Source organism: Poecile atricapillus, chromosome 25, assembly GCF_030490865.1.
Source record: "Poecile atricapillus isolate bPoeAtr1 chromosome 25, bPoeAtr1.hap1, whole genome shotgun sequence".
NCBI lineage: Eukaryota > Metazoa > Chordata > Aves > Passeriformes > Paridae > Poecile > Poecile atricapillus.
The window spans coordinates 1,846,884-1,874,522 of record NC_081273.1 but is presented as its reverse complement, the minus strand read 5'-3'; the positions used below and the strand labels follow the sequence as shown (position 1 = coordinate 1,874,522).

Below are 27,639 nucleotides of genomic sequence, written 5' to 3'. Positions count from 1 at the left end.
CGCGCTGCTGCCACTCGCCGCCAGAGGGCGCCACGTGCACGGGAAGGGGATTGGGAATGGGGATAACGGGGGGATACTGGGAACACTGGGAACACTGGGGGATACTGGGAACACTGGGAACACTGGGGGATACTGGGGGGATACTGGGAACACTGGGGGGATACTGGGAACACTGGGAACACTGGGGGATACTGGGAACACTGGGAACACTGGGGGGTACTGGGAACACTGGGAACACTGGGGGATACTGGGAACACTGGGAACACTGGGGGGTACTGGGAACACTGGGAACACTGGGGGATACTGGGAACACTGGGAACACTGGGGGATACTGGGAACACTGGGAACACTGGGGGGTACTGGGGGGATACTGGGAGCACTGGGAACACTGGGGGATACTGGGAACACTGGGAACACTGGGGGGTACTGGGAACACTGGGGGGATACCGGGAACACTGGGAACACTGAGGGGAGTACTGGGAACACTGAGGGGATACTGGGGATACCAGGGGTACTGAGGCCAGGGGCACTTGGATCCCTGGGGTTGTACTGGACTGGAGGCACTGGGGAGCTGATGGGAACACTGGGTGGGGTAATGGGCATACTGCAGCTGGAGACACTGGGGCGGATAATGGGATATGAGAGGATGCTGAGGATAACCGGAGCACTAGAGGTGGGGATACTGAGGATACTGGGGCACTGAGGGAATATTGAGGGCACTGGATCATAATGGAAGTACTGGGGGGAATGGGGGTTAGTGGGGACACTGGGAAAAATGAGGGACACTGGATCTGGAGGGTAGGAACGGAATGGGGGTACTGGGGCTGGAGGGGATTGGAGCTCTGGATAATGGGAGCGCTGGGGGAATGGGTGACTGTGAAGATGATGGGATTAGGGGGAATTGGGAGGGCAATGGGTAACACTGTGGGATACTGGGGACACTGGGACTGCAGGTATGGGAACATAATGGGGATACTGGGAGGGAATGGAGTGTACTGAGGGGACACAGAAGTTGTGGAGGGCATCAATGGGGACCTCAGAACTGAGAGTACTGGGGAGGATGCTGGTAGCATTGCTGGAGGGAGCATGGCAGGTGTGAACCCCATGAATTAATTCCCTGGCACACTCATCATCCATCCATCCATCCATTTTATTCCTACAGGACACAACCTCTGGCCTGGGGAGGGGTTCCACGGCTGTGCCTCAGTTTCCCCCCTCCCCGCCCCCATCAAACCACGCCGTGCTCCTCCAGCGGCTCCCCATCCACCAGCCTGTCCCATCCCAGCCTCCGCAGATCCAGGGTCTCATAGCGGCCCTTGATCACCAGCTCAGCCACGGCTCTGCCGGCGGCCGGCGCGTGTTGGAGCCCGTGGCCACTGAAACCCGCGGCTAAAAACATGTTTTCCAGCCGGGGGTGCGGGCCCAGCACCCCATTCCGGTCGAAGGTGTTGTAGTCGTAGTATCCTGCCCAAGACCCCCGGACCCGCAGGGATTCAAAAGCTGGGACACGCCGAGCCAGCCGGGGCCAGACCTGCTCCTGGAAATAATCGTGATCCACCGAGAGATCGCTGGGATCCGGCTCTTCCTCCTGGAAAAGGATAAACTGGAGGTGCCTGATAAAGAAGAGGGGGGTGAATGATCTTAGGGGATCCCGTGGGCTCACCTCGGTGGGGCTCATCCCGCCCAGGTAATTCCCAGCGAAGCCATCCCGACGGAAATAAGCACCAGAGGTGTCGATGAGGAAGGGGCAGGAGAGGCCAGGGCCATTGGGGCAGTGCCAGGTGAACACATACCTGGGGAACCCCCAAACAGAGCGTGAGGGGTGCTGTCCCTGCCCCCCACTATAATGTGGTGGGGCTGGGATGGGGAGATGTTTGTCCCCCTCCCAAAAATAACACTGAGGGGTCTGTCACTCTAGGCACACTGGGGCTGGGACTGTGGGCACTGGGGGGATAATTAAAGTAATGTGGGGTAATGGGGATAATAGGGCTGCAGGCACCGGCAAGGTAATGCAGGCACTGGGGGAATAATGGGGGAATACTGTGGGTACTGGGGCTGGGGGGAAATAGGTGACACTGAGGGGGAAAATGAGGACACTGGGATTGGGAGTATGGGGACATAATGGGGACACTGGGGGAACTTGAAGAGTAATGGGAGCTCTGGGATGCAAGACCCCACTTCCAAATAAACTGAGGAAGGTCACTATCCCCCCCAGAATTTGGAGGGTGGTGGGTGCTGGGATGTGTGTCCCATTCTGTGATCCCCCCAAAATAGCACCCAGGGGTTCATGTCACCCCCTCACAGATAGAGGGGTGCCAAGATGACACCTCCCAAAACAAAAGTGCTGAGGTGACCCCCATGACACAGGGGTGGTGGGGTTAAAGTACCCCTCCAAAACAGCACCAGGGGCATCACACCCCGAAAAAGGAGTTGCTGGGATGTGCCCCCACTCTGACCTCAAGAGCTGACCCACAGCAGAGGGGGTGCTGCCCGGCTCTCCCTGCTGGGAGCCCTCCAGTACCTCTTCCTGGGCTGGATGGGCAGTGGGGGCTGGCACAGCCCCCTGGGCAGCCCGTCCACCTCCAGCAGCTTCCCAGCCCAGGCGCCCGCGGCATTGACCACGATGGCACAGGCCACTGGCTGGTATTCCAGGCTGTCTGGCATGTAGACCTGGGAGGGACAGACAGGGGGTCACAGGTGCAGGGGGGTCACGGCCGCTCCTGGGGTGTGGGGGTGCCACACACACACTCACGTGGACGTATCTGATGCGTGCAGACGACGGTGCTGGTGGCATCATGTGGTTGGCCGAGGTGACAAAAGCTGGAGGGTTTTGGGGTGAGGTGGGGTGCCCTGGGGGTGGCAGGGGGCGAACCTCTCTGAGCACCCCCATCCCTCACCTCGCACCTCCCCGGAGCAGCTCTGGACTCCCAAGGATATGGCTTTACGCCGGAAAGCGTTGAGGAGGGTCCAGGGGTCGAACCAGCCTTCATCTTCCAGACCTGGGCAGGGAAACGTGGGAGGGCACTACTGTGTAACCCCCCCAGTGCATGCATTTTGGGGGGCTGGGCCTCCCCTGCCATAAGCAAAGACAGGATGAAGGATGCACCAGGAGGGTGAGGATGAGGAAGGATGTTGAGGGGGGTCTCCATGCCCTCCCCCATCCTCCCACATACCATAGGACGCCACAGCCACATCCTCTGTGTTTATCCAGGGGAATTTCGCCTTCAGCTGGGTGGGGGACAGCAAGGTCACCTTCGCCCCTTCATCCCTGGGGATGGCCAGCATGTGGAGGAGGGTTAGGATGATCCCCAGCCCCTGAAACCACCCCCCAGGAGGGTCCCATGTGGGTCCCCCACCTCTGCAACTGGACGGTGGCCTCCAGGGCAGCAGCGTTCTGGGGGGATGCGAGGAAAAGGTATCCAGAGGGCTGGAACTGGATATCGATGGGGGGCTCATTCGGCACCCCAAGGTGCTCCTGTAAGGAGACAGGGGGACCACAGTGGGTGGGGCGGGATTCCCCAAATTACCCCCCGCCCATAAAACCCCACCTACATTGATGTCACGGAGGAAGCTGGCAGAGAAACGGGACATTTGGATATTTTCCCGGAGGGAAAACTGCTGCCGGATCCCCCCCGCCGACAGCACCGTGGAGGCTCTGGAATACTGGAGGAGAGGACACCCCCAAAATACGAGGGGTTCAGGGGGGTCCCCAAGGCCATACCCTGCCCTGGGAGGGGGTGTCTCACCATGGGGTCCCGCTCCACCACGAGCACCTTCATTCCGTGCTGCCGCCGCCGGCCCTCCAGCACCTTCAGCCAGTACGCCACGGACCAGCCCACCACGCCGCCCCCCACCACCACCACATCGGCCTCGTCGGGGGGCCGGGGTCCGGGGTGGGTCCCCAGCGGAATGGGATGCCTTCCCGAGGATGGCAGCTGATCCCTCAGCGTCTGTCCCATGCGCTCCAGGGTCTGCCCCAGCTCTGCGGTGGAACGGGGGCTGCCGAGCCCGGGGGCACAGCTGGCAGCCCGCCGTGGAGCACCCCGGTACCCTCTGCATCCCTTGGGACCCCTCCAGCCCCCTCTAGGACATTCCCAGGATACCTCAGACTCCCCCCAAGCTTCTCTGCGAACCCCCCAGGTCCCCCTGGGTCAGCCGGGAAAACGCCCCGGACTCTCTGTGAACCACCAGAACCACTTCCCAGTCACCTGCATCCCCACCAGCCCCTCCCGGTCCCCCGACCGCTCTGGGCATCACCCAAAACCTCCACCTGAGACATGCCCCCTTGGGATCGATCCCAAGTCCCCACTGGCACCCCTCCTTCAGTTTCCCCTGGGCCTTCTGGAGCCCCCCAGTTCCCTCGGAGACCACCAGCCGCCCAATTCTCCCTCAGCCCCTCCAATGCCCACTGTCATCTCCCGCAGTCCCCAGGGACCACCCCCAGACCCCTCTGGCACCCCCCCATATACACCCAGAACCAGCCCAGCCCCACTCCCTGCGACTCCTTCCCCATTTCCAGCAATCGCGACCTCGCCGTACATCCTCACACACACCGCAAGCCCTCCATTCCCTGGGACACCCCAATTTACCTGACACCCTCCCCCTTCCCAGCGATCCACACTCCGACCCCCCCTCAATTCCTCCCGTGCCCCACCCCGCGTGTGCCCCAAATCCCCGGTGCGGTGCCGGGGACCGCTGGGATCTCACCGCGGAAGAAATCGGAGCTGAGAGGAGCCGCGGTGCGGAGGGGGCGGCCCGGGACCCCTGCCGGGATCTCCCCCGGTTCCGGGGTTCCCCCCGGGGTCCCCCCCAGTCCCGGGGGTCTCCCCCACAGGCCCCCCAGTCCCGGCGCGCGCAGCGCGCGCCCCCACCGCAGCATGGCCCCGCCCCCACACGGAATGATCCCGCCCCCACCGCAGCATGGCCCCGCCCCCACACGGAATGATCCCGCCCCCACCGCAGCATGGCCCCGCCCCCACACGGAATGATCCCGCCCCCACCGCAGCATGGCCCCGCCCCCACACGGAATAGCCCCGCCCCCCACAGCATAGCCCCGCCCCCACACCATAGCCCCGCCCCCACACGGAATGATCCCGCCCTCGGCCGCGTGGCCCCGCCCCCGCCGCGTGGCCCCGCCCCTGTCGGCCGCGGTCCCGCCAATGGCGGGGGCGGGGCTTCCGGCGGAAGCGCGGGGCAGAGCGACGTGTGCGCCCCGCCGGGCCCGGCGCCGCCGCCATGCTCGACTTCTTCACCATCTTCAGCAAGGGCGGCCTCGTCCTCTGGTGCTTTCAGGGCGTGCGCGGGCCCGCCGCCACCGCCCCCGTCAACGCCCTCATCCGCTCCGTCCTCCTGCAGGTCGGGTGGGAGCGGCTGCCCGGGGGCGGAGGGTTGCGTAGGGGTCACACGGCTGGCGAGGGGGGAGTGGGAGAGCCCGGCTGCCGTGAGGGAGGGGGGCGGTGGGAACCGTCTGCCTGGGGAGGGAGAAGAGGTGAGACTGCAGACATGGCGGGGGATGGGGGGGATGGGACCATCTACCTGGGAAGGGAAATCAGGTGAGCCCACGTAGCTGGCGGGGGAATGGGGACTGGGAGCACCTGCCTGGGCGGGGGAAACAGGGGCATGAGCAGCTCTGGGGGAGGGGGATCAGCCCGCTGAGGGGGAGCTGGGTGGGAGGCCTTGTGTGGGGACGGGGGACATCAGAGTGGGACCTGGGGACGGGTGGGAGAGGGCTGGCACACAGGTGGGGCCACCTGTTGGGGGGGACACAGGCACGGCACAGGGGTGGGGACGGTTGTGGGGTCACCCATTCGGGGGGTGTGGATGGGACCGTCACCCGGGGGAGGAGAGAGACGGGTGGGACCACCCAGAGGCACGACCGGCCCGAGGGTGGGTGGGCTCACCCAGCTGAGGGGGAGGGATGGGACCACCTGCCCCGGGTGTGTGGGGTCATGTGTAAGGGATGCTGGACCACTCTGGGAAAGGGGAGTGACGGGGATGATGGCAGGGAGAGGGGGAGGACAGGGATGAGGGGATGGTGGGTGCTGTTGGCACCCCTATTCTGACAGCTCCTCTTCCCCAGGAGAGAGGTGGCAACAACTCCTTCACCCATGAAGCCCTCACACTTAAGTACAAACTGGACAACCAGTTTGAGCTGGTGTTTGTGGTAAGTGACCCCTGCAGGCACCCCTGGGATGGCAGGAGGGTCCCTCCAGCCCCCATGGGCCCCCAAACCTGAAGGGAGGAGATTGCCCCCAGAAAAGAGGGGGAATGGTTCCCACTGTGCTGAGGTTGGAGCAAACAGCTGTTTGCATTGCGTAGGGCTGGACCTCGGCTCTCAGACTGCTTTGGCTCCTCTGTCCCTGGGATTGTGGGGAGTGAGGGGCTGTGATGAGCGTTTCAAGGGGATGTTGAGTGAGCAGTGACCCCAGTGTAGCCAGACTCTCCCCAGAGGGGGACATGGGTGTCTGTCAGCTGAATGACGCTGCAGTAGCAGCTTATTTTAATCATCTGCAACAGGATTAAAACTAATCAAACCTCAAATAGAAGCTGCAGCCTTGTAAAACTTCACTTTGGCCAGATCTATTGGAAAAAAAGCCAGAAATGTGTCATTCCTTTCATTTTACGGAACATTTAATGCTCTCTTTTGCAGTTTCCTGGCACCTTACGGCCATAAATCTATTATACAACCTTCCTTGTTGACCCACAGATAAGCTAAAGGTTTTCTGCCCTTGCCCTACGTGTCGTTTTTGCCATGAGACAGCCTCTGTGTATTAGGGACACCTGTTGAAGCCAAGCTCTGGCTGTTCTTCACCTTTTTGGGAGCATTTAAAAAGCCTGGGAAGGTGGAGCAGAAAGTGCAGGCTGAAACTTGCCCAAGTTAAAGAACTCTGGATTAAACAGAGAGGTTTTTGCTTGCTTGCTGCTGTTGAGTGAGCTGCAAGTGCAGTGTCTGCACCTGTTCCTTGGCAGGTGGGCTTCCAGAAGATCCTGACTCTAACCTACGTGGACAAGTTGATAGATGATGTCCATAAAGAGTTTCGAGACAAGTACCGCAACGAGTTCCAGCAGAAAGGTGCCCTGGGCCTCCTAAATGGCACCTTTGATTTTAAAGATGACTTCATGCGCCTCCTTCGGTAGAGAGCTTGAGTTTTGTCTTAAATTTCTGTTTTGAGCAGAGATGGGAGTGGGGGAAGAGCTGAAATCCAGGCTAATGGGTCATCTCCCTGCAGGGATGCAGAGGAGAGCAGCAAAGTCCGAGCTCCCACGGTAATGAAGACATTTGAGCAGTCTCTGAAATCCCAGAAGACTGTCAAGTGTATGATTGAAACCCGAGGGGAGAAACCAAAGGAGAAGGTCAAGAACAAGAAGAACAAAGGTTCCAAAAAGGATGGTGAGTTGATGGGGAAGATAAATGGAAGGGAAATAAATATTCCAGAGCAATGTGTTGCAGCCTGTGCTTTCCCAATCCACTTGGAGCTGGACTGAGCTTGTGTTGGGGCTCTTCCTGTCAGGAACTGAAGCTGTGGCAGTGCCCAGTAAAGCATCTGCGAGTGACAAGCAGCTCTCGGCAGCAGGGGAGAAGGAGGAACTGACCAAGGATGAAATCCTGCAGAAGAACCGGGAGGAATTCTTCAGGAGACACATGAAAGCTGGGGAGAAGTCCAGGTAGGTGATGAGGGCATCACCCTCATCTGTGATGAGTTTTGCCTATGCTTCCAACTAGGTCATGGCTGAGTCTCTCCTTTTGGTGACCCCTGGAAATAATCCCTGCATTACTTCCCTCATTTCCCTCCTTGCTAAAAAGACTGTGAGGAGACACCTGGGCATCCTAGAGGGGTAACAGAACTTGATTTTCTCTTTTGGGAGATCCAGAAACCCTGGGAGAGGTCCAGACCTATCTTTAGTGAGCAGACAGCAGCAGTGCATTGATACCTGGCTTAAGGGGAAGGGATGCCATACAGGACTAAAGTTCAGATAAATAAATTCTGGAGACTGGATTGGTTGATTTCTGCCTTTTTGGGTAATCCAAGCTTTTATTTTTCACATCTCCTAAGGAGCTGAAGGCTGCTGTTTCCCTGAACTGAACACAGTGTGTTTCTGGCCTTTGTTCCACCAGATCTCCGAAACCCGATGCACAGAAGGAGAAGGGGAAGAAGCCCCGGGTGTGGGATCTGGGGAACTCTAATGCCAAAGTACTTGATTACAGTAATTCCGCTACCAACGGCAGCGCGGAGGCTTGTCCTGTGGAGGAGTTTGACCCTGACATGGTAAGGAAAAGCCAGGCTCCATCTGCTGTTGTGCATTCTCTGGGATCAGCTGGGCATTATGAACCCAGCCCAGTCTCTGTGCCTGGATGAGAAGGGATCATGAAGAAACATGAAGCAGTGATTGTGGCAAGCAGCCCATAAAGCTGATTCTTCCCCTCACAGGCCCTGGGGGACAAAAATCGGGTGCCTGGCCGCCTCTATGACCTGGAGTACGAGAGTGATGATGAAGCTGAAGAGGAGAAAGTTGTCCAGAACCCTTCAAAACCCAGGTAGAGGCTTCCACAGCCCTTGTTTGTCACATGGTTCTTGATTTCTCTCCTGTAACTCCTGTTCCAGTCTAACCAGTAATGCAGGAAGCACAAACTGATGTGTTTGTCTGCTCAGGGAAAGCCCTTCTGGATCTGACCTTTGCAGATGGTCACTCTCAAACCTCAGTGTGACTCTTCTGTGTCCCCACAGCGTGAAGAAGGGTGGCCTGGGGGGCATGTTTGGCATGCTGAAAGGACTGGTGGGTTCCAAGAGCTTGACCAGAGAGGACATGGACCCTGTGCTGGAGAAGATGAAGGATCACTTGATTGGTACGTCTGGATCTGTGGTATGAGGGATTAGTGGCGGTTCCCTGTGCTCTGTTGGGTAGGCCCCAGTGTGGGTAGTGCCCATGGTTTGGGATATTTTTGCTCACAGGAACTGTGGTGGGTTCCTGTCTCACCCTGGGGGAGCCCTGCACAAAAGGGGGGCAGCAGTCAGGTCTGGAGGGAATCCTGCACACCGACTCCATCCTTCCCTTGACACTGATGTGGGACTTGCATAACCTTCTCAGCAGCACTGACTCCCTGCTCTGTCTTCCTCAAAGCTAAAAATGTGGCAGCTGAGATTGCAGTGCAGCTCTGTGAATCTGTGGCCAAGAAACTGGAAGGGAAGGTGATGGGAACGTTCACCAGTAAGTGTCCAGGTGGCATCCTGTGTGTGGTTTGGAGCTCAGGAATATTCCCCATGTGTGACATGTCCTTCTGTCCCCTTTTCCCAGCGGTAACCTCGACAGTGAAGCAGGCGCTGCAGGAGGCCCTGGTGCAGATCCTGCAGCCCCAGCGCCGTGTGGATGTGCTCCGTGATGTCATGGATGCCCAGCGCCATCGCCGGCCCTACGTCGTAACCTTTTGTGGTGTCAACGGTGTCGGGAAGTCCACCAACCTGGCCAAGGCAGGACAGGATCCTGATCACAGGACTGGGGTGATGGGGTCAGGCTGTGCAGCTACTAACAGGCTTTTCTGATCTGTTGCCACCTGCAGATCTCGTTCTGGCTCATCGAGAACGGCTTCAGCGTCCTCATTGCCGCCTGCGACACGTTCCGGGCGGGAGCGGTGGAGCAGCTGCGCACCCACACGCGCCGCCTCAACGCGCTGCACCCTCCGGAGAGCCACGGCGGGCGCACCATGGTGCAGCTCTACGAGAAGGGATACGGCAAGGACGCTGCGGGCATCGCCATGGAGGCCATCTCCTATGGTATGTGCAGAGCCGGGGGCGGCTGGCGCGGTGCTGGGGCAGCACCGTCCTTCATGCCGCCTCCCTTCCCCAGCTCGGAACCAGGGCTTTGACGTGGTGCTGGTGGACACGGCGGGACGCATGCAGGACAATGCACCCCTGATGACAGCACTGGCCAAACTCATTGCTGTCAACGCTCCCGACCTGGTCCTGTTTGTTGGGGAAGCACTGGTGGGAAATGAGGCTGTGGATCAGCTGGTGAGTGTGGAGGCTTTGTTCCTGAGAGACCAAGAGGGAAAGAAACCCATTTCTGTAGGTTTTACCTGAGAATTGGATGGTGGCAGCACCACAAATGCTTTTCTTGGATCTTTTTTCTCCCTCAGGTCAAGTTCAACAAGGCCCTGGCTGATCACTCTATGGCCCAGACACCGCGGCTCATCGATGGGATCGTCCTCACCAAGTTCGATACCATCGATGACAAGGTAAGGAGGCTGCTGAGGTGACTGCACACAACTTCCTGATGGTGACTGCAGGGGAGAGATGGGAATTGTCAAACACAGGGCACTCCTGCACTTTCTTCTTGCATTTAAGCCATTGAACCCTAATTTATAAGTCTGGTTTCCACACATGGGGGATGAGTGAGTGATGAGCTCCCTGAGGGGGAGCACTGGATTTCATGGTGCTGCTTGTTCCTGGCAGGTGGGTGCCGCCATCTCCATGACCTACATCACGAGCAAGCCCATCGTTTTCGTTGGTACCGGACAAACCTACTGTGATCTGCGAAGCCTTAACGCCAAGGCCGTGGTCGCAGCGCTCATGAAGGCCTAAACACCAAATCGCTGTGTGCAGATGTCCCAGAAGAACCTGCTTTACCCTGTCACCAACTAGTCTTTCCCGTGTAGTGCAGAACAGAATGGAGGAATAGCAGCATGAGGAGTGCTTTTTTTGGATAAACCCCCATTTTATCCAGAAAAAGCCCTTCCCTGGGTTCCTCCATTCTGTGTCCAGTGACGCAGGCTCCCTTGCGGGGAGGCCGAATCCAGAGCTTTGTATTGTTCGTGCTGCACGGGGGGGGTGGGCTGTGCCAGGATCTGCTGTGCTTTTTGGTGGGTTTGAAGGCTTTTTTTTTGAGCTGCTTTTGATTTTTTGACCAGCTTAGGGAGGAGACAGGAGGGACTTGGGCTTAGGGGCAGCATTAGATCTGGCTGTTAATGTCGCTGCCCATGGCAGCTCCACTGAAGCTGATAAACCAAAAAAGGTGATGGCCTGTGCTAGGCTGGAGGGGACATGCTAAATTGCCTTAAAGTCCCCCATATCTGTCCTCACCCGGACTCTGGAGCAGGGTCCCCAGACACCACGAATTTGGGCAGGAGCTGGAGAGCTGCAGCAGCCAGGTCCAGAGGAGGAAGGCAGCGTGCCCTGCCTGGCTCCTACCCACTGGTCTTGGCATTATTTGCTAGTAAAAAGGAAAAACAAAACAAACCACATAAATACTGGAAGAGAATGGTGGCTGCTTGCTGCTTTCCTGCACCCTTTCTCCCCCCTCCGAGTGCCTCTTGATCCCGGTCGGAAGTGCTACACTGAATAATACAAACCTCTCTGACGATGTCTTGTAGCTCTGTATTGCAGATGTGCTATAGTGCAATAAATTGAATGCTGTCTGCTAAGAGACATAATTTATATTAAATAAACTTCATAATTTGTTCTCTGTGTATAAATAACTTGCCTCCAACCAGGACCTGTTTCCTACTGGGTTTGGGGGAGATAAACTCCCGCCAGTGTGAAAGGGCCTTTAAATTATACAGTAGCCAAAGTTCAGTGAGCAGGCCTTTAATACAACTTCAACATACAAAATACTGTACAGTAAAAAGACAGGACTAGAAAACTAGAGCTTCCAGTAAAAAAAAAAAAAGCTCAAGTTTCATTTTTTAATTGAAATACAGAATATAAAAGCACTAGGTATGAAGTTAGAGGAGGCTGCAGCTCCCTGGGGGACGCTGCGCTCCACAGGCACATGCAGCCCCAGTAAAACCACAATTACTATGTTAGACCAGGTGTTCATCCGTGGAGGCTCTGTCCTGGCCTATTCCCTGCCGGAAGGGTCCTGGCTCGGTGCTGGACAGCAGTGGACAGTGGTGGGTTCCGGCCCCTCTGAGGGCTGCGGGCCTGGCTTGGGCCTGTCCCAGGAGCCCCTGCCACGGCTCAGGGCCTGGGCAGGGCTGAGGCTCAGGGGCTGCATCCTGTGTGGAAGCAAAGGCTGAAAACCTGCCTGGGACTCCAGAGAGCAACACGGTGAAGCCTTTCAGCTCCAGAGAACCTTCCTTACCTTTACCTCGGCGTGGGCAGCGGCAGAGCCGTTCAGCTGCTGCACCTCCTTGGGCACATCTGGGACAGAGCAGAGATCAGTGTCAGGTGGAGAACCAGCTGCCCACGTGGTAGTTTCACACAGGCTTTCCTGGCTGGGCTAACCCTCAGAATACCTGCCAGCAAAGCTCTGGCCAGTGAACCCACTTTCCCCCATTTTTATGATTTATTAGTGATACCTCTTGTATAAAAACATTGGCTCAGGCTGAGCAGCAAGAGGGTCAGTGACGCTAAATGCCCCTTCACTAAAAAGGGAACAAACAGCTGCACATGAAAAACAAAGTTTGCAGGTGTGGGAAGCAGCACAGCTGTTTAAACTGTTAAAACATACAGCAATTTCAGAAAAGCAACCCACAAATCCAGCTACCCTTAAGAGACACTTTTGCTCTTTTTTAAAAAAGTGCTCTTAGAGACACTTTCTTTAAAAAAAGGCTCCAGGAATCTCTGTATGGCATGGAGAACAGGGGCTACTAACCCTGTCTACTCTGCATGGTGACAGCCAAGGGTCCCCCAGCCCCTGGTACCTGTGCGGCCCCGCATGGCAATCTCGCTTGTCAGCCGCTCAAAGTACTCGGGCAAGTCAGCGAATTCGTCTCCATAGGAAATCACTTTGATCCCTTTGTCCAGCATGTTCTCACGGAATTTCTTGAACTCATCCACATCCCCCCTTCGCACCAGCATGAAGTGCTCCAGGTCTGACTTGTGCTTGACAGCCTCTAAAAACAGGGCCTGAAACGTGGTGTCATCAACTGTCCAACCACAGCCCAAGAAGAGGAAGGACTTATTTTCATACAGCTTCTGAATCTCTCGCTTTAAGAAAGGGAAAGATGTTCCTGGTCAAGGTGAGCTTCATCCTCACAAGAGACAGCACCTGCCCTATCCCTGGGGAGGCTCTGCAGCAGTGCCATCCTTCAGCAAGTGTGGGAGGTGTTCCAGCACCTTAGCAGGCTAGGGAATTCACCCCTCCTATCTCCCATATGTAATTCTCCCCCACCCTCTGCAAAGCTCAGTCTGAACCCAGCTGAGCCTATGTGAGGTTGGCCCAGTGGGAGCTGCAGCTGCAGGAGCTGGGCCCAGCGTGGCTCACCATGACCTCGGTGTTGCGCAGAACGTTCTGGTAGCCGGCCGGGTGCAGGACGATGCCACTGGGGTTGGTGTAGACGCCGTGGATGTGCAGGACACTGAGCTTCCTCTTCTCTTGTGCCCACTCCAGCACCTGCACAACACAAACCCACAGCAATGTCAGTGAGTGCATCACACTGGCCACCACAGCACATTTAGCACAGCTAAATGTAACGTTTTGGAGAAGCGTTCCAAAGAAGCTGCTTCTTCCTCATCTTCTCTCCACCATCAGCCTCTACACTATGGCCTGCAGCCACAGCCTGTGCTGCTCATTTGGGTCAACAATTCAGCTGACTGGTGAATGTGATGAGAAGACAATCAAAATGCCAGATTGACCAGAAAAAGGGGAAAAAACCCTACAAATCCTACGTCAGCATGTTTCTCATGCCTACCAAGTTTTGTTTTGTGGCCCCTACTAGCTCTGAGGGAGTCACCAGCTGAGCTGACCTCCATTTCAGACCGCTTCTGAGGCTCTCGGTTTACTCCTGCAGACCTCAGCTCATTTAAGCTTGCGATAATTAGAATACTTATTTGTAACACTGTAAGTACTTCCAGCCATGTAGATTAAGAGGTCACACAGGAAATGTGCAGCACAGAAATGAGAATGAAAAGAGAGCAAGGACTGCACAAGACACAAACATTGGGGGTGTTTAACATGCAATCAGAAGGACGAGATTCTCCCCACCAGTAAAACCCTTGATGGAGAGATGAGGTGGGCAGGGTTTCACAGCCTGACTGGGGCAGGAGGAGGGATGTTGGCATGAAGAGAGCAGCTCTGAGAGTGCAACAGGAGGAGCCATTCCAGCCATTGCAGGGAAGAGGACATGGGGCAAGAGGGAAGCCTCGAAGGCTGTAGCCCTGGAGACCCATCATAAAAAGCACTTTGCAGCACCTTATAAAAATAAAAATTCAGCTTTGCATCTCGTGTGGAATTTCCCATACTGGTTAGAAACATCAACCCAAGCCTTATGTGGAAGCAAGGCCAAGCCAGAAGTTTCAAGGACAGAGATCAAAGGAATAGCAGGCTTAAGGACTCCTCCTGAGCACTGGATGGCAGCCAGCAAACCAGCGCTCCAGAAAGGAGCGTTCCTCCTCATTCCTCTGCTTGCTGCCCTGGATAGTCAGAGCCTCTGCCTGGAGCTTGTCTGCCACCAGTTAAACCACTACAATCAGTACAATACCCTCAGGCAGCATGAGAGCACATCCTGCAAACCACCACAGTCCCTGACAAAAGAAATAATAATCTTTTACCTTCTTTTCATCAGTCAGGTCAAGAGACTCAAGGTGCTTCCCCTGGTGTGCTGCATACAGCTCCAGCAGGTTATCAAAGTTTGTGGTTAACACAAGGGCCCCGTTTTCCATCAAGTGAAGTACAGACTGAAGCAGCTGCTTCCCAGAATCTTCCATTTTGGATTCCAGGTCATCAAACACCTCATATAAACAGTCCTTGAAAAAGGTTGAGCGAATGTTGCTTGTGCGCTGAGAAGGGGAGACAGATTGAGATCAAAGCCCAGTCCCTTAACATCTCATGCCAAATGACTCCATGAAAAACTACCCACGTTTCCCCAGCACCCTGCAAAGCTCTGGGTCCTTGCAGGGCTGCACCAGAGTAGGTGCTCTCCTTCAGCATAGTCATAGGATCACAGAATCCCAGACTGGTTTGGTTTGGGAAGCAGCTTCAAGCCTACTCTATGGCTCTAAACAGCATGTTTTATCTCGGCACATATGTCCCTGTGCCATGGGCAGGGGCACCTTCCACTAGTTGCTCCAGGCCCCTCCACCCTGGAACACTCCCATGGATGGGACAGCCACAGCTTCTCTGGGCAATCTCACCACCCTCACAGGGAAGAATTTCTTCCCAATATCCCATCTAACCCTGCCCTCTGGCAGTGTGAAGCCATTCCCCCTTGTCCTGTCACTCCAGGCCCTTATCCACAGTCTCCCTCCATCTTTCTTGTCAGCTCCCTTCACGTATTGGAAGGCCACAACTAGGTCAAGCCTTCTTCTCCAGGTTTAACAATCCCAGTTCTCTCAGCCTTTCCTCATAGGAAGGTGCTCCATCCCTTCAATCATCTTGGTCCAGGTGAAATACCAAAAACCCACATCCACAGCAGGGTTATGTCTCAGGCACCTGGCACAGTAATTGCACTGGGGTTCCCTGTGCTTAAAGGAATTGTTGGGATGGGGGCACCATTGCTGGAGAACCAAACCTGGCTATTTCCAAAAGCCAAATCCTATGCCCAGATCAAGCACACTGACCGGAGACAGCGTCTGAATGAGGTCGTGGGCAACATGAACCAGGTTCTTGTCTTCATGAAGACACTTCTGGAACCGTTTGCTCTCTTCATCTTCCAGGAGATCAAAGTCAATAGCAGCATCCAGGAGAGCCTGAATCAGCCCCTTCCAGGACTTCAGTGCTGGGACCTGGGGAGCAACTGCAGCACTAATTCCTGTCCCAATCACCAATACAAGTTCCCGAGGCTTCTTGGTTTTGAGGCTTGGCAACAGCTTCCTGCAAAAGGAGAAAGGAGCACAGCTGGTACCACCATGAGTGGAAGGGTGTCTGGGGTGGTGGCACACACACACTGAGGGAGAGGGAGGTAGCCTGTGCCTAAATTTTGAATCAGATATCCATTGGGGCTCTCTGATAAACAGAGCATGAGAGGAGCAGCTTGGTATCCTTAAAAGACATCAGGCAGCTGCGTGGATCAGCAGCACAAATGCTCCCAATGCAAGGTCCATAATTACAACATTTTTGGGAATCAAATCTGTTACCACGATGGTTACTGGGGAAGTCAGTGATGCTCTGGGGTGCTTCTGCAGCAAAGCTAGTCCACTACAAATCTGGAATAAGGGAAGTCTATTAATAAAGGTTACCTGGAAGGCTGGAGGGCATGGGAAAGGTGTGGTGAGCACTAGAGAATGAGACACACACACGTTCTATGTCCCGAGACAAAACATGCATTGGATCCTGTGCAGGTATGAAATGAAACCTGGTTTAAACAAGGTGCAGAACAGGGGCCTGGAGACAACATCTCCATTTATCCCATCACAGAGAAAAGGAAAGGAAGGCTTCCTCCTAGCTCTGTCCTGAAGGTGCCCAGCCCTCGTTTGCTGAGGAACCCCTCAGCTGTACCAGCAATCCCTTCTCTGTGATGCCTGCAATGTCAGCAGGATGCTGTAGGCCAATCCTTTGGAATATCCCAGATGATACAGAGTCACATGAAAGGGCTGCAGGGCTGGATTCTCTTTATTCCTCCCCTCCCCTCCTCCCAATTTTCCTGGCTTTACACCTGCACAGTGCTTTTAAACGTGACTTTTATAATTTATTAAGCAAATGTGCTGCTCCTTGCCTTGCCTTGCCTGGTGTCCAGCTGCTTTCTGCAGCAAGGACCTGCTGCAGCTTCCCAGGGTTGGAGCAGCAGCCCAGGGAAGCAGCTTGTATGGAAGAAATGGGCTTTATCAGCAAACACGTGATATTTAGTGAGAAGGGGAGAGGAAACCAACACCACACAGATGGAACTGTGCCTTCCCTCAGCTCCTGCCTATGAAAACAGACTTGTTAACCCTTCCCTTGAGGAGGTCTTCAGTGTCACTGCTAATAAATGGGGTTTCATTTGAGGACTGGAAGCCTTGTGTGAGGAATAAATTAGTATTCATGCTAATGAACTAATATAAAAACACTATTGGAAATACAGGGACTGAAATCCAAAGTAGTAATGAATACCTAAGTCTTAATGTCCTGCATGCCTGAAAGAGGCATTCTGTTCCCTGCTGATAAATGCACTTGTTTCTACCCTGATATCCTGAGCAAGGAAAGAAATCATCTCCCAGTGTCTTTTCTGCACATTCCAGGGTTACTGATCAACCTCGAGACCATACAGAACTATCCTGCAGCCCTCCAAAACCTGCAAGTAAATCAAATTAGTGGGAGATAACCCCCAGATGAATTAGCTGCTTGTTCACAAGAACATTTGAGCTTGCAACAGCCACAGTCTCAGTCTCTGACAGACAGAATTATTCACCAGTCAGGTCCCCACTCACAAAACTAATACCACCTACTTCTGAGCACAGGGAGCCTCAGAGTGAACAATTTAGCCTTTACATGCAGTTCAATCATACTAATTTGAGTAACTCCCCATCCTCCTGGAAACCACCATTCAATTCAAGCAAAGAAGCATAACCACCCTGACATTGTGAGTGGACAGGACCATGGAGACAGAACAGTAAAATACAGCTCTGAGTGCAACCCCATCCCCTGGCTGAGGGTTAAAACCCCAAAAAAGTACATTCTGGGTGTGAAGGTGTTTGTTCTACAAACAGCAGGAAAGCCCAGGGCACGGCCAGAAGCCAGTGTGCCACTCTTGGATCAGGAAGTGAAACAGCTGCAGGTGCCAGGGGTCACAATCCTTAAAGAACAATGAGAGGCAAAAGAAAAGGCTCTTGTTAGAACAAATGCACTGGAGTGTAATTAAATTTACCTGGGCTTTTTTGCAGGTGGCATTCCATCTTCCAATAATGTTTCCTTGCCCAGGCTCACCGTAGAAGCCATCCAGTTTCTATAGTAGACAAATCACCACAAGCAAAGTCACTGCACATGGACAACACCACCTGGACAACAAGGTTTTACAGAACCAGCTTTGCACTGGTGGATAAATCCCAGGTTTGTTATCATTCCAAGATCAGCTCTGGGCTGAGAATTGCATGTTTTTGTCTCTGAACTTTGTCCCACAGTCTCATCCACTTTCTTAACCTCTTTTACCATAAAATCCTTGGCTGTTTTGCCCAGGTGTGATTGCCTCAGCAGAACACAGTTTGCCAGACCCTTCGTTTCCCCTCAGCTGCTCATTTTCCCAGAAAGCCTGGATCTTGGAGCAGCACTCCCCCCTTCCCATCAAGGCCTGTCAGCAAACTTGCTGCTTGGGAAACAGTGGGAGGGAAGAGAAGACAAAGAGATTTTTGTTGGCTCCAAAAAGCCAGGGAGAGCATTTCATTCCCTGGTGATGAGAGAAGGGTTTCCCAGCCCGCCATGCATCTGCAAGCACTGGGAAATGACCTTAAAGCCCACGGAAAGGAAGTGCAATTTGAGAACTCTTTCAACAGCCTGTGACATAAAATACAAAGGCTCTGCCAGCACGCAGTCCTCTCCCACTCTGCTTCTCCCAAATAAGTCTATGAAAAGGGAATGAAAATTAACAGAACCTTTCACCCTTCTCTGCTTTTTCCTTGCCAATTGTCATGAAGAGTCCAGCAAAAACTCTGTTAAACAAAGGCTTTTGGCCAGAGGAAATGCTGAGGAAGAGCTGCTGACCCAAAATCCCAGAGTTTTTGCGGGTTTTTCCATCTCAGGGAGATCTGAGGGCTTGTCCTAGAGATGAGATGCTGTGATTGCTCCCTAGCAGCACAGCAGGTGACAATGGGCAGGTCTCTCCAGGCAGGACACCTCAGCTGTGCTGCAAATGTTGGCATGGATCATATGAGAAATCAGCCAATGCTCCAGGAAACCACCACCTTTCAGTGCTGGATGATGAGAACAGGGCAAAGTGACACTGCCAGACACGATGTGTGTGCAGCCTTTACCTTCTGACCCCTTTGGAAAACTTTATACAATGGCATTATGGAATGGTTTGGGCTGGACAGGACTTTAAAAACTCGAGTTGTTCCACTCCTGCCATGGGCAGGGACACTTTCCACCACACCAGGCTGCTCAATAACAAAACCTTGTAACAACAGGAGAACACCTCAGAGCGCTGGTTTTCACCACCTACCTCCTGAAACATTACTGAACACATCACTTCAAATAATCACCTTTTAATCTTACTGGGCCTTACTGTAGGGCCCAGATTTTGGACAAAAGGTCTTTAGCAAGTGAGAAATCTGGTTTTCCTGACTCTGTGCATGCCAAGCAGGGCTTCTGCATCACACACTCTTGTGAACATTGTACCCTGTATTTTTCCAACCCACACTGAGCCCTGGAGCACTTCAGTGCTGTTCTTCTGACATTGAACCTCTGCAGCCTCATCACCTCTGAACATCTGCAACCTGTCAGGCCTCATGGTGAACTGTTTTGGGGGGTTACATCTCCACCAAAGCTGTGACTCTCAGGAAGACAGGAGGACCTGCTGGACACAAGATCTGTCAGATTCACTCTCAAATCCCAGCTGAGTGAATGCAGCCAAGCACAGTCAGGATAAAGGGGGAGAAAAACCCTCTTTTTCCTTCCCAGGAGGGTCCCATCCCTCCTTTTGGATTAGCTGATTTTTCTGGAAGGGCAGGCTGCTTCCACAAAACCAGCCAGATTTTATTTAGTGGTGCAAAAATGCCTTAGACAAGCCAGGGACTAACAATAGATAACTGGAGTGTTTCAGAGGGAAGTTTGAGTTTCTGCTGGTGCTGGGTATGCCCTCGGCCCCTCTGCAGCAGCAGAGCTACAGGAAGTTAAATCCTTCCTCATTTTCTAAACTGGATATAATTTAAGCTTATATTATCTTTGTGTTGCGAATCATCAGCTGAGCCTTGAATATCGAGGCTGTTTGTAAACTCCCACCTAGGAACTCCCCTGTTTGCTTCTACCTGCTTCAGCACTGCTCCCATCTTGCTCACCCTGCACATTCCCATGCTATTAACAGCAGGAATGAGCCATCAAATCAATTTTAAGTGCGTCTAAATGACATTTCAAAAGTAATTTTAAACTCAGGAAAAAACACCTCTTGGAATTATAATCACCTTGTAAGTTTTTCTGATATAATGACCTTCAACCTTTAGGTTTAGTGCAAAGAGCCATAAAGGAACAAAAACCCCATTATAAATACAGCCTAGTTCCAAAAAAGTTATTACTGGTCTTAAAAAGAATTCATGGGGATTCAGCCAAGAAATAGAAACCTCCGGTTTTCAGTCCTGGGAAGAAGCTCTGCTCCCCAGGGGGATGGATCACACTGGCACAGCTGAGGTAGCCAAAATTAAATGGAATTACATCAGAGCATGACCCTGCCACAGGAAAAAAGCACACCAGGTAGTGCAGGCTCCCCCTGGGAACACAGGTGCCACGGAGGAGAGGGAGCCACAGGCACAAGATAAGAAATGTCTCTCCAGCCTTCTTCAGACATTGGGAACTTTCCAACTATTTAGACTGCAGGGAGCTGAGGACTGTAAACACAACACTCCATGGATTCCTGGCTCAGCTGCCCCGTTCCCCTGTCCCAGCCTTGTCTCCATCACTTTTATCAGGGATACTAATGTGGGATTGCTGCATTCTCTTTCTTCCTCCACACCACAGAAATCCCTTAATTTATCCTAAAGCCTTCCAGATTTCAGCTTTAAACTGTGCCCAAGTCACCAAAACTGGGTAAACCCAACTCCCTGTGTGACACAGACATATCCAGCTGCAGATACGTTGGAAACACGAAGGTGTATCCCAGGTAAAAGCAAACACCTGAACACTATGTGTGTCAAAAAAAGGCCGAGGTTCACACAGGGTGTGTATTTACATAAACCTCTCTGCAAAACATGACCACACCACACAGTCAACACCAGAGTCCAACCTGCAGAACCAAAATGGGGAATTAATGGAACATTTTCTCCCCCACTTGATGGAGAAGTTGCTACTGACACCATCTCCATGCTCAACACAACTAAAGCTATACCCAGATGTTTAAAATTGAAGCCAAGTGATCCAGTTCCATGCTGGAAGATGGGCAAAGAAACAAATACAAACCTACTGCTCATCCATTTTTAACTTTGAGTGCTGTGAACTGCCACCAGCAAGGATGTAATTCCCAGCTTCTTTCTCAATTCAGTGGCTTTAAGGTGTTGGGATAAGATAGTTTAAAAGCCACTGTGTTTCAGCTACAAGTTGAGCTGTCCCTGGCCAATTCCCAAGCCTATCCCTCCATGTGGGAGCTGGATCAAAACCATCCTAGAAACACACATTCTCCAGGGACAATGGGACCGAGGACAAGCCCTGCTCCTGTCCAAGCCACAAAAACACAGGATTCAGCCTCCTTGGATGCAAGTCAAAACACACCAGAGGGTTTTATTCAACGCTGTGATTCTCCACGTGCTTCATGAGGAAGGAGGGGGAGTGACACAGCAAAGCCTGGCTGAGCTCTGGATCCCTCAGACTCCCACAGAAGCATTCTGGCTTTCCAGGACTGACTCGGGAAAGGGAAGCAGGGAGAGAGGGGGTCACACCTTGGGGGTTGCTCGAGCCCTTACCTGTCCTCTCCGTTGTGCCCTCCTCGCTAAACCTGCGGAAAAAGCAACAACACGGGGATTCAGCAGGCGGGGAGAAGACCAATGCTCCTTTCCCAAGGGGAAACATCAATGAAAACGAGGTTTTATAGAGGGCGATGGCGCGGCAGGAGCCAGTCACAGCCGGGCCGCCCGCCGCTGCCAGAGGTTTCCCGGGCCCCCTGATCTCCCCTCAGGCCGCTCCGTCCCCTCAGGCCGGCGGCCATGGGACCCCCCCCATAATGGCGGCCCCCGTCGCTATGGCAACAGCTTCCCCCCGCTGTCTCCATGGCAACCGCGCCCTGCCCGCCCCCCCGCCCCCGCGCGCCCCGCACGCACCTGGCGCCGCGCGCGCGGCCCCATTGAGGAGACGCCGCCGCGCCGCGCGCAGCCGCCTCGAGCCCGGCCACGCCCCGCCCCTCGCGGCGAGTTGGCCCCGCCCCTCCGGCCCGTCTCTGTCATTGGCTCCCAGCGGAAGAGGCGGGGCCAGGCGTGGGAACGCGGCGATACTCTCGCGGTGCTTGCGCAGGTATAAAAGGCGCGGGCGCAGGCGCGGCGCAGTGGCGGCCCGGGAGGTGGAGCTGAACAGGACCCCCTGCCTTGTTCCGGCTCCGCGCCGGGCCCGGCTGTGTCCCTGTGCTCCCCCTACCCCTCAGGGGTCTCTCTTCCGCCGGCTGCCGCTGCCTGCGTTCGTGTATGTGCGACCGGGTCTCCAGCCCTATGAGGTACATGCGGTGCCTGGGCCTGGACGGCCGCTATGATGCCTTCAAGCATATGTGTGGTGGAATTTGGGTGTACTTGGAGCTTTCCAGGAGAAAAACGGTTCTGTTTTCTGGGTAGCTGCGCACTGTTTCGTACTGGGACCATAAATGAAACATTCATAGCGTTTTCGGGGATAAAATTACCCTTGTTTTCTTACCAAAACCACTTTTGTTTGAGCATGCCTTGCAGCACCAGGTCTTCACTATTTCTTAGTTCTGCAGGCAATCCTGTAAACCTCAGGCTCCTGGTGATAAGCAGCCTGAACCTCCTGCTGCAGGGATTTCAGCGTGGTGCTGCTGCTGGTGGGTCAGGGCATGCTATGAATAGAGCAGTGCCTCCTTAATTGCTCTTTTAATAATTATTATGTTATTGCCGAGGTAGGGTGGAGGTCGATCAAGAGGGCACCGTCTTTTGCAGTCTTGGGTTTGTGGGTTCACCCCCACTCAGGTTCCCTCTCTGGGGCGGCTCTGGGGTTTCCAGGTGAGGTGATTCAAACAGGCAGGTGACTCCCCCTCCTCTGGGTCCTGTTCTTGGGTGGGGAGTTGATTTTTGGGGTGGTGGCAGCAGTGCTGGTGCAAGGACTAATGCAAAATAGGTCCCAGTGAGATGAGTGGTGCTGGGCCAATGACTGGAGGTAGCCTTTGGGTCCCTGTGGGGCTCAGCAGTATTCAGCCTTGGGCTTTTTCCTTTGGCATTTGGCCACCAAGGGGCCAGTTGGTGTCCCCTGCTTGGTGGAAAGGTAGTTGAGGTGGTGTCAGGGGGTGGGGAGGAGCCCAGTGTCTCTCAGAGAATTCATTGCATTTTTGGACACAGGCTGCCAGTGTCTCTCAGAGAATTCATTGCATTTTTGGGCACAGGCTGGCTGTGGTTCCTCTGGCGCTCAGCACCGTGTTTGAAGCTGTGCTGGGGGCCCTGCAGGAGGATCGTGCCTGCTCCTGCACTCCCAAGGTGCCTCCTAGGGCTCATAGATGGACTGTCTGGGGAAATCCTTGGGGATGGGGAGGTGTCTGTGGCAAGGGGGAAAAGCCATCAGGGGGCCTCCCCCATTTCATGTGGTTTTGTGCTATTGTACCCTGGTCTGTTGTTTTGCTGAAGGTGGTGGTGAACAGACATGGAAATACCTGTGAAAGCCTCAGCCAGGTGGTGGCATGGAGGGAACACTCAGTAGCCGACAGGAGCTTTCAAAGACCTGTGGGACGCAGTGGTGGTGTAGGCATAGGGTTCCCAAAAGCCTGAGAGATGCTGGTGGGTGCTGGGGGGTCTCCTGACCTTAATCTCCTTAAGCCCTCCTTCCCAGAAGACTCAAAGGTCCCTGGGGTAAGGAAGCAAACAGCAGTGTGCTGAACAAGGAGGTGGATTCAGCCCTGGGGCACAGCTGGGTCATGGTGGCATTGATGAAGGGGTGTCTTGACTAGCCCTGGCATGAGGTGTTGAGGTTAAATGTGGTGGGGGGACATTTTTGGGGGGTCAGAGGACATGGGACTTTTCTGTGAGGAAAATATTCCCTTCAGGTGTGAAGGTGTGGGGGTTGTTGTCCCATTCAACTTGCAGGCAGATGAGGGACACAGGGGTTATGTTTTGGGAGCAGGTGCAGCAGTCCTGAAATTGGGGTGATGGGCACTGGACACAGACCACCCTCTCCATGAACACTTTGAGTTAGGGGAGCATGGCTATCTGCCAGGCCCAGGCTTTCAAAGGCCAGTGCTTGGAGTAACCTGGACTACTGAAAGGTGCCCCTGCCTATGGCAGGGACTTGGAACAAGATGATCTTTAAGATCCCTTCCAACCCAAACTGTTCTGGGATTCTACGACTCTCCTTGCTGGGATAGAGGTGGGTCCTGTCCCAACTCCTCAGGCTGGGGACCCCACAGTTGGAGCTGTGGTACAGTGGGGGTGTGATGGCCACCACTCTGCTTCAGGGTTAACAGTGAGGGAGATGTTGATCCAGCTTTGTGCTCTGCTCCACCCTGGGCTCACTCTGGAGGTGCTCCTGTGTGAGTGCCAGGACCACCTTCTCTGAGGTCAAGGGGCTTTGCTGTTATCCAGGGCAAGGACTCAGATGGGAGAGGGAGGGACACATTCAGCACTGGGGGTGGATCCCCAGGCCCCCACCTTCTGGTGCCACATGGGGTGTGGGACACCTCCTGGGTCACCTCCGCAGTGTGCTGGGCCACCACCGTGGCCAGACTGACACTGCAGCAGCAGGTGGAGGGTTTAGTGTCCACATCAGAGGTCCTGGCATTGTCCCCTAGGCAGGGGAGAGATGGGGAAATCTGTGCCAGGAACAGCCTCTTAGGGAGCTGGATGGGTGTGCAGGTCCTGGAGACCCTCCAGATTCCTGGGGGATGGAACCAGGACTCACCTGGAGCTCATTTGTCACAGGGCACTGGGGAGAAACCACCAGGCATTGTAGGGGCTGAGGATGATGATGAGATGAAGGTAGTGTCAGTTGTTCACCACCAGCAGCAGCAGGGGAAAGAGACCTGGGAAAGGAGAAATACAGTGGAGTTTTGGGCTGAAAAAAATCACCTGTTTGGTAAATTTAATTTGTAAAATAGGTGAGTGGCAAACATGGACCTGTCTATATTTAGTCAGGAAAGCAGGGAGGAGAACAGATCTGGGTGCTGGTGAGGGCTGGGCACTCTGACACCCAGGCAGTGACGGCATGTGGCGGATGTGGGAGGGAGGCCCTTGGAGGGCTTGGCTTCCCCTCCCTGCAGTCCCGGGCCATTTACCCTGCTTGTGCTTTCACATTCCCCAGCAGAGGCTGGAGCTGCTGGCAGCTGGGGGCACCTGGGTGTTCGGGGAGCTCCTCCACTCTGTCCCTGGGGAGGCAGGTGGGTGCCTCTGCCCTCATTTCCACCAGGCAGCTTCACTGGAACCGCTCCTGGATGTGGAAGCTGCGAGGATGGATCAGCCTCGCTGTTCACTGCAGATCCCATTAGACTGCAGGGTGAACATACTGCATTCTACCTGTCCCTTCCCACCCAGGTAATCCCAGAAGACCTTTCTTTACCAAACCCAGGGGCTGATGCATCCCATTCCCTGCTCCGGTGCTGGACTCCTGCATTCCAGGTAAGCATCCCTCCAGCTTTCCCCCCACTGCTCACTGTCCATGCTCATTGTTCCAGTCACACTTGAGCTTTTGGCTGTTGCTAAGTGGTGACACTTGGGCACTGTGGTTTCCGTGGGCGTGCCAGGGTTTTGCCAGCATTTCCTGCAGTCCTGTGCTGTTTTTGAGTAGGGGAAAGGCTTCAGCGTGACTCGGGGTGCTTCATTTGGGAAGGGGTGATGCCAACAGTGGAAAACAGCAGCTGTTTCCCATTTTGCTGCTCCTGGGTGTCCACAGGGAGTGTCTGGGCTCCCTAAATCATGCTGGGAGCATGATGCTGAAGCATGGGATGGTAGGGAGCAGACAGGAAGGCCAGGGCAGACCACAGCAAGGATGCACAGCTCTGGGCATCACCTGCACCCAGTCCATCCCTGGTGATCCCAACTTCTCTCCTCCACAGGATCTTTTCCCTACTGATGGGAATGAGGGTTTCTCCTCCCTATTATCTCTCAGCCTTGCTTGCTGCAGGTGTGTATCTCCAGTGGAGAGAGCCAGTAAAAGGTAAATGTTCCTTCCCAGCACATTTTGAGGAGGCAGATGCAGAAAACCCTGCTGGGGTTGATTTTGGGGCTGTGTGAGAGCATCCCAGAGGTGCAGGTCCCTGGAACCAGACCACACTGAGATCCTGGGGCTGAGACCTGCCGTGAAGCGGTTCTTGCTCTCAGTTTTTGTCCCTCTTTTCTGCTCTCAGGAGAGGTGTCCTGCTGGCAATCGGTGGCTGAGCAGCGTGCTGCCCATTATGGCTAGTGAGTCTAAGAATAAACCCTCTGGCTCTGTCCCCTCCCTCATGGCATCCCCTCCCCAACAGATCACCAGAGTGCCAATGGGCAACGATGCCACAGCAATTCAGGTGTTGGTGGCAGCTCAGGTTTTAGGGACTAGGATGGTTTTGGGGGTTAAGGTGAGATCCCACACACCCCTTTCCATTTGGGGGCATCCTGCAGATTGAATGATGCTGTGCTTGGGAAGTCCAGGGGGTGCTGAGTCCCCCAAAACTCACTGTGGCTTCACTCTGCAGGTTGGTTTAGGCGGCTCCTGCATAAGCCCAAGCCCAGCTCAGTGGAAAGCCTCAAGTCCAGCCACTCTGCTTCATCCTCACCTTCCTCCTCTTCATCCTCTGCCAAGAGCTCCAGCTCTTCTCCTGGCATGAGCTTGGCCACCAGCTCCATCTCCCTGTCGCCTGTATCGGCACCGGACATCAGCGCCTCAGACAGTCCCCGGTGGGACAAGAGCTACGACGTCTGCATCTGCCACAGCGAGGAGGACATGGAGCTGGTGGAGGAGCTGGTGTCCTATCTGGAGGGCCAACCTGAGAGCTTCCGTTGCTTCCTCCAGCTGCGGGATGCGGTGGCAGGAAGCGCGGTGGTGACAGAGCTGTGTGACGCCGTGCAGAACAGCCACTGCTGGGTCATGCTCATAACCCCTGGCTTCCTGCAGGACCCCTGGTGCAGGTACCAGATGCACCAGGCCTTGGCTGAGGCTCCGATGGCCAATGGACGCACCATCCCAGTGCTGAAGGATGTGGATCGCAAGGATTATCCCAGGGAGCTGCGGAACATCTACTACATCTACATGGCGCTGAAGGAGAAAAGCTTCAGGCAGATCAGAGACACTGTCATGCGCTGTGAGTATCCTGTGGAAGGCTGATGAAATGTCCTCATTGGGATGAGGACCATGGGAAGGGACCAGGTTCCTTAACTTTATTTAAAGTTGATTTTTAGAGTATTGTTTGCTGATGGAACTCATCTGCTGTCTCTGCAGACCTCCAGGAACTGTGCCAGAGCTCCACAAAAAGGATGGAGTAGTGCTGGGAGCAGGCAGATGCGTCCCCACAGGCATCATGGAGCTGTCACCGTTGGATCTGGGTGTTGGCATGTCCCACTGGACCTTGAGATCAATCCTGAGCTGCTCAGAGCAGACCTGGGAACACGGATGGGGAGTTCCCCACATCTGTGAGGGACAGCAGACCAGAACCCACCACGTCCCGGTGGCCAAAATCTTCTCAACGGGGACATGGACATCCATCACACAAACACTAAGTTGTGACACTGGGGTGTTCTCGGGGTCACCAGAGCTCTTTACTGTGCTGGCATTCTCTGTCTTGAGGACTCTGGGACCCCTACTAAGCTGACAAGGCGCCTGCTGGGCTGTAGGCAGGACAAGATGAGGCAGGCAGTGACTTTGCACGGAATCGTTGCGACTACGAAAATGCAGAAGTTTTAAATTTTGGTGTTTTTCCGTATTTTTGTCTCAATCCGCGGTTCGGGCTTTTGTGGGAGGCGGCGCGGGGCTGCGCGACCT

General features: G+C 54.5%; 4 protein-coding genes across 11 annotated transcripts; 2 read left to right on the top strand and 2 right to left on the bottom strand.

Annotated features, from left to right (window-relative positions):
* Positions 1-1,121: 1,121 nt before the first annotated feature.
* FOXRED1 (FAD dependent oxidoreductase domain containing 1) lies at positions 1,122-4,885 on the bottom strand. Its single transcript, XM_058857156.1, has 10 exons — positions 4,708-4,885; positions 3,747-3,982; positions 3,553-3,663; positions 3,357-3,475; positions 3,174-3,268; positions 2,898-2,999; positions 2,753-2,820; positions 2,522-2,670; positions 1,664-1,793; positions 1,122-1,588 (listed from the first exon to the last, which is right to left on the bottom strand). The coding sequence occupies exons 1-10, from the start codon at positions 4,877-4,879 to the stop codon at positions 1,229-1,231; spliced, it is 1,542 nt and encodes a 513-aa protein (XP_058713139.1). The 5' UTR covers positions 4,880-4,885; the 3' UTR covers positions 1,122-1,228.
* Positions 4,886-5,177: 292 nt separating this feature from the next.
* On the top strand, positions 5,178-11,470 carry SRPRA (SRP receptor subunit alpha). The gene is made up of 14 exons (XM_058857027.1): positions 5,178-5,355; positions 6,080-6,163; positions 6,970-7,133; positions 7,230-7,390; positions 7,512-7,665; positions 8,117-8,267; positions 8,430-8,536; positions 8,727-8,845; positions 9,121-9,207; positions 9,295-9,467; positions 9,557-9,770; positions 9,844-10,007; positions 10,133-10,231; positions 10,449-11,470. The coding sequence occupies exons 1-14, from the start codon at positions 5,236-5,238 to the stop codon at positions 10,575-10,577; spliced, it is 1,926 nt and encodes a 641-aa protein (XP_058713010.1). The 5' UTR covers positions 5,178-5,235; the 3' UTR covers positions 10,578-11,470.
* A 93-nt stretch (positions 11,471-11,563) lies between these two features.
* FAM118B (family with sequence similarity 118 member B) lies at positions 11,564-21,900 on the bottom strand. 2 transcript variants are annotated; one of them, XM_058857028.1, is made up of 9 exons: positions 21,804-21,900; positions 21,450-21,481; positions 17,717-17,794; positions 15,495-15,747; positions 14,487-14,714; positions 13,201-13,329; positions 12,638-12,923; positions 12,076-12,134; positions 11,564-11,989 (listed from the first exon to the last, which is right to left on the bottom strand). In XM_058857028.1, exons 3-9 carry the CDS (start codon positions 17,785-17,787, stop codon positions 11,795-11,797), a joined length of 1,221 nt encoding a protein of 406 aa, XP_058713011.1. In that variant the 5' UTR covers positions 17,788-17,794; positions 21,450-21,481; positions 21,804-21,900; the 3' UTR covers positions 11,564-11,794. The 2 variants fall into 2 exon arrangements, with proteins under 2 accessions (XP_058713011.1, XP_058713012.1); XM_058857029.1 differs by having other exon boundaries at positions 12,638-12,842; positions 21,804-21,851.
* Positions 21,901-22,042: 142 nt separating this feature from the next.
* On the top strand, positions 22,043-27,565 carry TIRAP (TIR domain containing adaptor protein). 7 transcript variants are annotated; one of them, XM_058856893.1, is made up of 6 exons: positions 22,047-22,189; positions 24,988-25,063; positions 25,218-25,301; positions 25,739-25,839; positions 26,357-26,962; positions 27,100-27,565. In XM_058856893.1, the coding sequence occupies exons 3-6, from the start codon at positions 25,258-25,260 to the stop codon at positions 27,141-27,143; spliced, it is 795 nt and encodes a 264-aa protein (XP_058712876.1). In that variant the 5' UTR covers positions 22,047-22,189; positions 24,988-25,063; positions 25,218-25,257; the 3' UTR covers positions 27,144-27,565. The 7 variants fall into 7 exon arrangements, with proteins under 7 accessions (XP_058712878.1, XP_058712874.1, XP_058712876.1 ...); XM_058856897.1 differs by adding an exon at positions 26,030-26,084 and having other exon boundaries at positions 24,988-25,301; positions 25,739-25,806; XM_058856895.1 differs by lacking the exon at positions 24,988-25,063 and having other exon boundaries at positions 22,043-22,189; positions 25,739-25,806.
* The last annotated feature ends 74 nt before the right edge of the window (positions 27,566-27,639 follow it).